The sequence below is a fragment of the Urtica dioica genome, chromosome 8, assembly GCF_054948205.1.
Source record: "Urtica dioica subsp. dioica isolate 48M chromosome 8, U.dioica_male_clone48M_v1_H2, whole genome shotgun sequence".
NCBI lineage: Eukaryota > Viridiplantae > Streptophyta > Magnoliopsida > Rosales > Urticaceae > Urtica > Urtica dioica.
Window position 1 is genome coordinate 33,970,554 of NC_142763.1, and position 11,958 is coordinate 33,982,511.

Here is an 11,958-nt window from a genome sequence, read left to right on the forward strand (position 1 = left end):
TATGATTATATCTAATTGTTCTATATAATCTTATTGATTGAAAACCTATTTATTGTTCTACATGAATAGTACTCGAGTTTAGCTATTTTTTAACATTACTTATATATATAATAATAATTTTACACATATAATAATAATCGTGTTTAAATTGGGTCGTAATCGTGCTATTACTCATATTCATTTTAGTTGGGTCATATTCGTGCGGGTCGTTATCGTGTATCGTGTATCGTGTCGACCATTGAATAATCGTGTTAGTCGGATTTGAATCATGCTACCGTAAGCGTGTCGTTTGGACCCATTATTTTAATCGAATAACATGTTCGACTCAATTAACAACCGATTCATTTATTGAGCTCTAAATCCGCTTTAAATCGTATTGTGTTTCACGTTTGGATCAAATTGTCATCCTTAATGTACTTAAATCCTTGAAATGAAAAGGGGTCCTCACAAGATATAATGAAATTCACGTTTGGATAAAATTGCCATCCTTAATGCACTTAAAACCTTGAAATGAAGAGGGGTCCTCACAAGATACAATGAAATAAAAAAAAATAACATGATCACAATAAATAAAATAATAATTATTAAAAGGTAAATAATAGCCGCCGTATTACTTTATGATAAAATCAAGATCCAACCATGATATATTAAAATCCAAAAGTATGGTCTCTACTCCTTTCACTGCAAAATTCTATTTGAAAATAAAAAGAAAGGAAGAAATATGAGGTAACTGAATCTAATAGCAGAAAATAAAGATGTGTTCAAAATCAAAACCCTCCAATAAAGTCCAAGCTCAAGTCTAAAGCTATATTCTTAAGTATTAAATATGTATTGATGACGAGGTAAGTGCAATGTAGAGATGGCTATTTTCAGTGGTCAATTAACTCAAAAGATTGGTTAGTTTGGCAAAGACGGGATTTTATGGGATAAATTACAGACTTACCCCTGTGTTATAGACCTCGTTCAATTTTGCACCTCATTTTTAAAACGTGACAATTGTTTCCTTAACTTATGATATGAGTGCCCAACAGTTACAAATAATATAAAAGCACATTTGACAACCTAACAAAAACTTAATGTTGGACAATACTTGAATTTTTGACAAATGATTGGATATTTTGGATGAGCAACATTTCTCCATTATCTACAGTCGAGAAAAAAAAAAGTGTACAGGTTTATCCCGTGACAACCAAATTTTATATACCGTTGAAAAAAAATTAATGGGGAAGGGGAAATTTGGGACAAATATGGAAAAAAAAATTAGGGGAACACATGTTTTAAAATTGAGAGGTAAAATTAAATTTGGTCCATACCATGAAGAGTTTATCAATTTTTTCTTTTAATTAGATCTTCTTAGCGTGTATTATCACAAATGCAAAAAGTCGTCTTCTAACAGCTTCTGTTCCGTTGAATGTGCAAAATACAAGTATTGAATTTCCAGGTGTTTGACTGACTGCCAAATAATAAGAAATATGAAAAATTAAATAAATAAACCCTTAAACCACGTCTTGGTTTGACACTTTGACTTGGAATAATAATAATAATAAAGTCTTTAATTGCCCGCGAAACTAAGCCTCAACTTCTCGTGCAGTTTCTGCCTCAAAAAGAAATATTAGTTATTTAATTGCTTAGAAAATATTCAGAAACAGCTTAATTTTTGTGTTAAACCAAATATGTCTTATTTTACCTACATTAAGTACTACTGTTGTACGATACGAAGTTGAAGGTTACAAAAAAAATAAAAATCCCAAATACCAATAAGACATGCAAATACACCAAACTCTTTTGATCATCACAAAATTTGGTGGTACTGCATAATCATTTTGTTTTAACATAAATATAATTATAGTGGGGATTGGAGATAGATACATATATATCACATCACCCGTGGATGAAAAATGCAAAAGTCAAGAAAGAGTTAAATATAGATATATGTATTACTTTTTTCCTTTTTAGTTAATTTTTCATTAGCTGAAAATATTAAATTGCATGAATTTAACCTTCTCCATCTTTCAACATTCATATATATAGTAGAAGTCGTCTCTCTCTCTCTCTCCCCTCTCTCTCTCTCTTGCTAGTCTGTTTCAATTTTTCCCTCCGAATCCTATCTTGATGGTGCTAAACCTGTTTTTCCTTGTCCCTTTGATTAGTTTGTGAGATCAGTATACTAGAGAGAGAGAGAGAGAGAGAGAGAGAGAGAGAGAGAGAGAGAGAGAGAGGCTTAAACATGGGAAATTGCTGTGGCTCTCTGATGCATGACACCATAACACCCAGTTCCACTGGTAATCTCAGCGCAGGTAATTACATAACAAAATGAAGTTAATCCACTGTATCATAGCGATTTCTTCAAATTTCTCATATGGATTCTGTTGTATATTTTACAATTCATTCCAATGAATTTGATTGGCTTCGATGTAAGGGAAAAAAAAAAGAAGAAGCAAAATAGTATTGTTCTTCGGAGTCTAATTTTGGCTTTGGGGTTTAAATAGGGATATCACAGACAACTAGTCAGAGCATATCAACGACGACAGGGAGTGACGTGTCGAGGAACAGCCAGTTCTCCGGTGCGAGCGGAGACGAGAACTACCCTCACGGCCAGATCTTGCCATCACCGGAGCTGAGGATGTTCTCCTTCGCGGAGCTCAAATCCGCCACCAAGAACTTCAGAGCCGACACGGTGCTCGGCGAGGGCGGTTTCGGAAAAGTCTACAAAGGCTGGCTCGACGAGAAAGCCCCCGGAAAAAGCGGAACCTGCTCCGTCATCGCCGTTAAGAAGCTCAATTCCGAGAGCTTGCAAGGCCTCGAAGAGTGGCAGGTAAAAATTTGTCTTACTAACCGTATAAACCAATCCAATTATCGACGCCGAGAACAGCAGGGCTTAGCTCTAGTTCAGGAATTGCCTGGAAAAATGAGGGTTGACTTGGTCAACGATAACCCGTCATCTAGGCCAAGCATATCAGGGAATTAGTTTTTGTTTCCAGTTACATCAGATCACAGCCTGGAAAATGAATTGTTTGACTTGGTCTAGTCTATATGAGCTAGGCAATCGTAGATTTGGTTTGATGGTGACATCACAGCCTGGAAAATTGAAGTCTGACTTGGCCTACTCTAAACCCTAACCCATCTTCTAAGCTAAGCAAGCGCGTTTATGTGAATCAGTTTTGCTTACTGATCATAGATTTTGGGTTTGAGAGTTTTCTTGCTTGTTTCGTTCATCTATATGTGGACTGATATTTACATACGCTATTTATGTTGTAGTCGGAGGTGAACTTCTTAGGAAGACTTTCTCATCCCAATCTGGTAAAGCTGTTGGGATATTGCTGGGAAGACAAAGAGCTTCTTCTCGGCTATGAGTTCATGCAAAAGGGCAGCTTGGAAAACCACCTCTTTGGAAGTAAGCGAAAACAGGACAAATTTATTATCCTAATTTCATTACCGCACCGGATCAAGTCAATTATCTAATTATATATTTTCTATATATTCCGGTTTTCAGGGGGCTCGGTAGTTCAGCCGCTTTCATGGGTGCTGAGAATAAAAATCGCGATTGGGGCGGCTCGGGGCTTGGCATTCTTGCACACATCGGAGAAACAAGTCATTTACAGGGATTTCAAGGCTTCGAATATCCTACTCGATGGAGTAAGTTTCTAGGCTTTTAAACGATCTTATCGTTGTCTCAGTCGGTCTAACCTCTCTTTTTTTCTCTCTTTCAGTCCTACAATGCCAAGATTTCCGACTTTGGATTGGCGAAATTGGGTCCTTCGGCGAGCCAGTCTCACGTCACGACACGTGTCATGGGAACGTACGGTTACGCTGCTCCCGAATATGTTGCAACGGGTAAGAGAATTCGGTCACTTTGACAAGCGAAAATGAGCTAAAATAATAACCATGAGTTTTATATTGATTGATGTTTAGTAATGATAAATCCAACTCCATATCTGTTACTCTGTGTAGTATACTCTCAATTGAAAGAACTGACTTGTGATTTTACAGTTTCATTGAAACAAGCTTTTGCATAGTTTTGGACTGAACCCCTAATTTTCTAAAATTAAAAAAAGGACTCCGAGCTTAGGGGTTGAAGTGCAATGAACATAAAAATTTGAGGCCACAATTACAAATGTGTATATCAGTTGATGACAAAATCATCAAGTCACAAGTCAAAGTCAAAGTCATCGGAGAAGAGAGAGATAATTTTTTTTTTTTTTTTTTGGTGTGACGGACCTACAAACATGTGATGGGTTTCATCATTATCCTCGAATAAAAGTCATCCGGGTTATTGATTCATCGGAACCTTTTACAGGGCATTTGTACGTGAAGAGCGACGTGTATGGGTTTGGAGTGGTGTTGGTGGAGATTCTGACGGGACTAAGAGCGCTAGACACGAACCGGCCGAGCGGCAGACACAATCTAGTCGACTGGATAAAACCCTACTTGTCGGACAAGCGGAAACTCAAGGACATAATGGACTCTCGGCTCGAAGGGAAATACCCGTCCAAAGCCGCGTTCCGTATAGCCCATCTCTCCCTCCAATGCATCGAGTCCGAGCCCAAGAACCGGCCCTCCATGAAAGAGGTGCTCGAGACCTTGGAACGGGTCGAGGCCTCCGATGAGAGGCCCAGAGAGCCCAGGTCTCGTTCCTCCGCTACTCGCCCCACCATGTCGCCTCATTACCGGGCCGCCCAGCACCGTTCGCCGCTCCACCCTAGGAGAGACGAGGCCCACCAAAACTCGCCGAGGCGATAGAAAAAATAGTTATTAAATTAATGGTTGTTGGCTTTTCATTCGAGAGCAATCATCTCTTTTAAGATAATATATGAGTTTGTTTGTTGTATTAAGACGTCCATTTGTTATTTAGAGAAGCTGTAATTATTGAGTGTCTTCTTATTGTATAAGTTAAAAACCCTTTATTTGTAAACCTCTCATATTACAATTATAACATTTGTTTAGAGATTGTGGTGGCCGAGAAATTTGACCAAATAAATAAATATAGTACACGGTGTCGGACAAATCAAAACGCTTCCCGAGCCCACGAGTCTGCTGTGTCTGTACTATCCAAGGTCCAAGCCTACTGTAAATACATCACTTACTCAAATTCTATGGGAAAATTATTCTTCAATCCTCTTTTCCTCTAAAAAAAACACAGGTACGGGACAAAAGGCCTCACACCAGGCTCACAATTTTACCATGCTGTGATTCTGAGAGCTGTCTAGTGATTGTGACATTTTGTGTCTTTGCCTCTTCGTCACAATACTCTCAAAACCATTGAAAAGTGACCTCAAATAGCATGTGACAAATCTTCACGACGCCACTTGTGTCGCAACTGTTGATTTGAGAATTGGCATTACCAATAATTTTTTCAATCTTCAACAAGTACTGCAGACAGCCTTATTCAATTTTATGGTCAAGCTCATCAACAATAGGACGGTCCCGGCAACCACGTTGGCTTTATTATTGCGGACATTGTTAATCTTCTGGATAGTTTTTGTTGGTGTAAGCTTATGTTTATTCCTAGAGGTTGTAATGGTTTAGCTCACAAACTAGCTAAGAAGGCTCTTTTATTTGATCTTGATATAACTTGGAACATTCATTTCCCTCCTGATTTACAGGAGGGAATTATGGCTATATGCCAAATGAAAGTTGAGGTCATTCTCTCTTTTTTTTTTTTTTTTTTTTTTTTTTTTAAAATACTAATAAAAGCAATACAAAAATGGTATCCGTTGGACGAAAAAATAGCATTAATTACATTTTTTAGGCAAAATATTTGTCTTCATATTTTTTTTAGCATAGAAATAGAAATACTCCACATTGTATATGATTTAAGAGAGCATTGATTTTGGCATTGAAGTATAGTGTCATTTTTTAAAAAAATAGAGGAAATTGCGGCAAAAATATCTAAATTATTACGTCGCATACACTTAACTACTCTTTTTTTTCGGCGGCAAAAATACCTAATATTAGTTTATAGTTTCACCGTTACTATTTTGACCGTTATATTTGACGGAAATCCACGTGTCACAATCCTGTGATGATGTTATTTCAAATGAAATGTTTAATTAAAAAAAATCAGAAAACAAATAAAATAAAGTAATATTAATCAGGAAAAAGGGTATATATATATGAATTAATGACATTTTTGGCCCCTCGTCTTTGACCTCTTTAACACCTTGGTCCCTGATTAAAAAAACTTACAGTCTTGGCCCATTATGATCAGCCAATTTTCATATTTGGTACTTCTGTTAATTTTTCTGTCAAAATTGACGGATACTCATCACGTGCAAGTCACGTGTGCGAATTGTGGAGGGTAAGGCATTTCAATATTGACTTTTTTTTAATAATTTTTTTTCAAGTTTGATTGAATTAATATGGGAAATTATTAATTTGGAATTTTGAATATCCAATAAATTAATCCAATATTTTCATTTATGTTCATACTCTCTCTCTTTCTCTCTCTCTCTCTCTCTCTCTCTCTCTCTCTCTCTCTCTCTCTCTCTCTCTCTCTCTCTCTTCGGGCGTCCTTGGCGAGGGATTCCTGTAGATCGATGCCCAGAGCAGATCTCGCCGGCGACATTAGATTTGGAAGGAGATCACGAGCTCTGTGGCGCGCGACGCCTCCAGATGAGGGCTCTGCCAGACCCGCCATCCTCCTGTCCCCATCACGCGGCTCCAAGAAGCGAGGAGGCCTCGACCGACCTCCTCTACGCGAGCTGAGGAAAGACGATCTCGGGCTGGGAGAGAGCAAGTCTTCGCCGTACAAGTCTTCGTCGTCTCTCCTCAGTTGGCACGCGCGACGATGGCGGGTTGAGATCGAAGGCCGAGATCAGGTCGATCTCGAGGCGAGGGAGGTCTATGTCGAGGCCTCCACGACGCCCTCTGCGTGGTGCGATGCCTGGTCAGCAAACGGTTCCTGTTCGCCGGAGGCGAGGCCCCCAAGAACGTTGGCCGAGAACGCTGGGCTCAACCCCATTGCCATTGTCACGGAGCTCAGGAACAGGTAGATCGATAACGAGAGAGAGTGGTTTGGAAGAGCATCAAAGCAATCGTCTGAAATCTCATATGGGTTTGTCTTGAATTGTGATTTTGTGTTAATTAGCCCTAGATCGCCACAATTGATGGTCAAGGTTGAGAGCGAAGCCCTAGAAATCCTCAAAAGCTGGTCCTTCTTCTTCTTCTCACTGGTGGCGTAGAGCTCCACGACCAGCTCGGCGGTGGTGAAAGAGTTGAGAGTGTGCTCGTCGACGATGAACACGAACTTGTCGTTCCACTTCGGGTTGGTGGATTTGGAGACGCAAGACCTTATGTTGACATCCCCGGCGGCGATTCCCTTTGGCGGGTTGAGATCGAAGGCCGAGATCAGGTCGATCTCGAGGCGAGGGAGGTCTGTGTCGAGGCATGGGTCCGAAGCTGGCGGCGAGAACTGCTCTGATCGGAAGGCAGTGCTCTGTTTTCCAATTCACGATTGTGTACATTCTCTATTTGCAGAAGCTGAGAAAAGCAGTATAGATGGAGTACTCGACAGGAAGAGATTTTCTGTTCTGTAATTTGTGTGTCCCTTGATGCTCTCTCTCTCTTTCCCGGTGTCTTTTTCTCGGCGGTGGTCCTTGGTGGCTCGCGGCGGCCGTTTTCCCTCAGCCACGGCGTGCGCTCGAGATGGGTTTCGGGTCTCGGTGACGCGCGTTCTGATACCGAAGACGCTGAGGATCGACGACCCGGCCGAGGCGGCGAAGAGCTCGATTTGGGCCACGCTCGGGATCAGGAACGCAAATCCCGCGGCCATGTCGACGGAGAAGCAACGCGGGAGAGAGAAGAAGAAAGAAGAAGATATTTTTCTTTTTCTTAACTATTATTTTGTATTTATTTTTTTTAATTGTAATATGATTTATTTTTTTAATTTATTATTAAATTACGATTTTGTCATCATTTAAAAAGCACGTGATAAGCACATGATCCATTTTTCATCCGTTTTGACGGTTTTTTTAACAGAAGGACTGAAAGTGAAAAAGTGACTATCATAATGGGCCAAGACTGTAAGTTTTTTTAATCAGGGACCAAGGTGTTAAAGAGGTCAAAAACGAGGGGCCAAAAATGTCATTAATTCTATATATATATATATATATATATATCAGAGAGCTTGGATTCCAAACTTCCATGGATATTTTCTTTCTAATGCTTTGTTTATGTGATCAGTGAGTAATTAGTGTTTTCTTACACAAATTTGAATTCCAAACAATTCGAGAATGAGAGGCAATGAATCAGCCATTAAAATGCTGATGGTGGTGGTTCCACAAATTGGAGAAGAGAAAATTTAATTTCTTATTATTAAATCTAGACCGTTGATTTGAACTTAGAGCATCTTTAATGGTAAGCTAAATGTCATATTTAGCTTACCATGTTACATGCTTCTCATTGGTTGAAAAAAAAATGGGACCCATTTTTTGTTAAGCTAATAGTTAAGCAACTTGCTCTATAGAGCTAATTTGCTAAGCTAAATCAATAGCTAATATACAAAACAATGGTAAGCAAGTAGCTTAGAACTTTTGCTATTTACTAGCAAGTCCCTCCAAATGTTAAGCAAATGACCATTAAAGATGCTCTTAGTAGTAACGGCGAAACCAAAAACTAATATTAGGTATTTTTTCCGTCGAAAAAAAAGAATGAGTAGTTAAGTGTATCCAATGTAATATTTTAGATATTTTTGCTGTCATTTCCCAAAAACAAAATATAGAAAAATTTCATTTTGTAGACCTCAAAAGTGAAGAAATTTAAATGCTAGATCAACTAGTTCAAAAATATCCAAAACTAGACTTCTGACTCAATTTCGAACAAAAACACCTTTTCAGGCTTTCAGCCCATATAACCATATTTCTCTCATTCTCTCTCTAATTTTCTCATTTCCTGTAATCTCTCTCTATCTCTACCCTCAAATCATCTCTCCATTTGGTGGCATTCGCTGAAAAATGGGTAAGTTCATTCTTTAATAATCTTTAATCGATTTAGTAATATGTTTTAAGGGAAATAAAATAAGATGGTAGATCTAGGCAAAAATTTTCTAGAATTTCATGTTATTTCCGGTGAAATCCGATAGTTTAGGATGAAATTTAACTAAAGTTTACAATGAAAATCATGTATAAATAAGAAAATTTACGATATTTTCCGATAGGCTACGTTGAGTTTACAAATTCAGATGAAATCCGATAAGATCCGATGGATTCCGACAAATTACGATGAGATCCGGTGACTTCCGACGTGATCCGATGGTATTCCAATGTTTTTTTTTTGTAGTTGGTCTTTTTTTTTTTTTTTTTTTTTTTTTATTGTTTAACGGCACACGAGAGAAAGAAGAACACTTATGGGTGTTTAGTAATGCAGTAACATTTTATGTTGATGTTTCGAAAGACATAACCTTCAGAGAGTTAGTGGATAAGGTCTACGAGATGATCGATGTAGACAGATTCACGTTCGACTTAAAACTTGAAGTGCCATACGCAATGGGTACGATTCCGATGGCTCTTGTTGTTTTGAAGAACGATGCCAACGTCTCGTATTATATGAAGCACAAAAATCGTAAGAGATTTTCACTTTGTATAAGCTTGGTATCGAAAAAGATCATAGCGTCAATTGCAAATCAATGAGTAGTTAAAGCGAAAAATGAGATGATTGAAGAATTGTCTTGCTTTGAACCGAACAAGAGACGGAATAATCTTATTATCAACGACCAACACAATGTTCCTATCATCAACAACATACACAATGGTGGCGAAGATGACTTGCATAAGGGTGACGAAGATAACGTGTGCAAGAGTGACGAAGACGAAGTGTACATGCGTGATAGAGATGATTACCACAACAGTGATAAAGATGATGAAGTAAACAGTGAATGAGGTGATGAACACAACAGTGACAGAGATGATGGACACATTAGTGACAAAGGTGATTGACACAACAGAGACAGAGGTGAAGAATTTGGAGAATTCGCGAACCCCGAAGAATATAAAGATTTTGTGGATAATTTTACAGTACCCTCGCGACACTGTCAACCCTCACACGTGCCTCTTAGAATAGGATCACCAATGGAGTGTGTGCCTTATTCATGGAAAGTGCTCGAGTTCAGAGCTGATGATGTAGTCAATGAAGAACCAAGTCAATGTTTTAAGTCAATATCTAACTTTTTCAACATGTAATATAAATGAGATGTACTTAAATTCGCAAATGAAGTATGTTACGTTATTAAAATTTCAACCATTGAATGTAACAGGTAGCTCAAAAGATATATATCTTGAAAAGGAGTTTGAGAGTAAGAAACAATTGAAGAAAGAGATCCACATATACGCTCTAAAAAATAATTTGAAGTTTAGAGTGAAATAATTCGAAAAAGAGATGGTATATCATATGCAAACATGATATCTGCATGTGAAAGCTAAGGGGTGTTGTGCAGTGGTCTGATATGTGACATATTATGTCTTACGAGAGTAAACACTCTTGCTCACGTGTGGTTTGAACAAAGGGCCATCGAGGAGCTGCACCATGAGTCATCAGGCACGTTTTTAAAGATAAGTATATTATTAGCTCTATGAAAAGTATTCGGTGCATAACGAAGAGAGGAAGTCAAGACAAGATGAAGTGCTAGCATATCGTATCGAAAGGCTTAGAGATCCAGAGAGAAAGATATTGCGTACGTGAGGGGCACACCGAAGCAATCTTATCCGAAGTTACCGCCTTGGCTATACATGTTACATCAAAAGAATCCTGGTACTTTGACTGACTTTGTGAAAGATGAGGGCAAATTAAAGTACGCTTTCTTTTTTTATTGGGGCGTGCCGTAGAGGATTCCACTCATGTTGGCCAGTCATATCATTAGACAGTGCATTTTTTTAAGACAAAATATGGTGGACAATTGCTTTGCGCAATTGCAATGGATGCGAATTCACAGTTATATATACTTGCATGTGGGGTTGTAGACAACGAGTGTCATGCTTCATGGATTTGGTTTTTACGGAAGTTGAGAGAAGTTATCAATGAAGACGTACCAGATTTGACGTTTATATCCAATCGACATGTTTGCATCATACATGGTGTCGAAGCTGTGTTCCATGGTATCCCTCACGGAGTATGCTACCATCATTTACAACTGAATGTCCAACATAAGTTCAAGACTGATCATTGTTGCATTGAACTCCATGAAGCTGCTTACGGCTTCAGTAAAACAGAATTTGAAGCTCACTTTAGACTACAGCTGAGATGGAAAGATGTCGAGTTGGAAAAGTATCTCGAGGATGTGGATTTTGATCGGTGGGCCAGAGCATTATTTCCTGGAAAATGGTAAAATTTTAGTCTACCTTTATTAATATGAATTTTTTTCTTCTTAATTTTATAACTTTATTAATTATATAGAAGTTTCTATTTTTTTTTACAAGTACGACCTTATGACAAGCAACAATGCAGAAATCTTCAACAATAAAATGAAGAATGCTAGAACGTTTCCAATTACAACGTTGGTTGAGTTCATTCGATTCACACTCCAAACTTGGTTTTTCGATTGAGAAGAGATCGCTCACAAATTAAACACAAAATTGACACCAACGTGGCAAAGTGATCTCGCAAATCTAAATAATAAGGCACAATATGTCAATGCGTATGGACTTGGTCTATATGAGTGTCATATCAAAGACGTAAGAGCTGATTTTGATGTAGATTTGATGGAAAAGACTTGCACTTGCGGACTATTACAATATGTAGGTTTTAGGAAGATGAAATTTTGTATATCATTCCACACGGCTGAATAGCCTATTTATACACAAACTAAATACAATCAGATCCTCTATTCTAGGAAAGGATAAACCAGAATAAAAACTAATTCCTATTTTATCTCTACCTAATTACCGCAGATATACAGGATGATTTTCGAGTATCTAAATCCTAATAATACTCGAAAATAAATCAAATCAGTAATTCCTACACTCCCCC

The 11,958-nt window shown here is 38.2% G+C and overlaps 1 protein-coding gene across 1 annotated transcript; it reads left to right on the forward strand.

The window, feature by feature from the left end:
- Positions 1–2,061: 2,061 nt before the first annotated feature.
- KIN3 (Protein kinase superfamily protein) lies at positions 2,062–4,945 on the forward strand. The gene is made up of 6 exons (XM_089623980.1): positions 2,062–2,297; positions 2,490–2,815; positions 3,259–3,394; positions 3,494–3,636; positions 3,711–3,834; positions 4,298–4,945. Exons 1-6 carry the CDS (start codon positions 2,228–2,230, stop codon positions 4,738–4,740), a joined length of 1,242 nt encoding a protein of 413 aa, XP_089480106.1. The 5' UTR covers positions 2,062–2,227; the 3' UTR covers positions 4,741–4,945.
- The last annotated feature ends 7,013 nt before the right edge of the window (positions 4,946–11,958 follow it).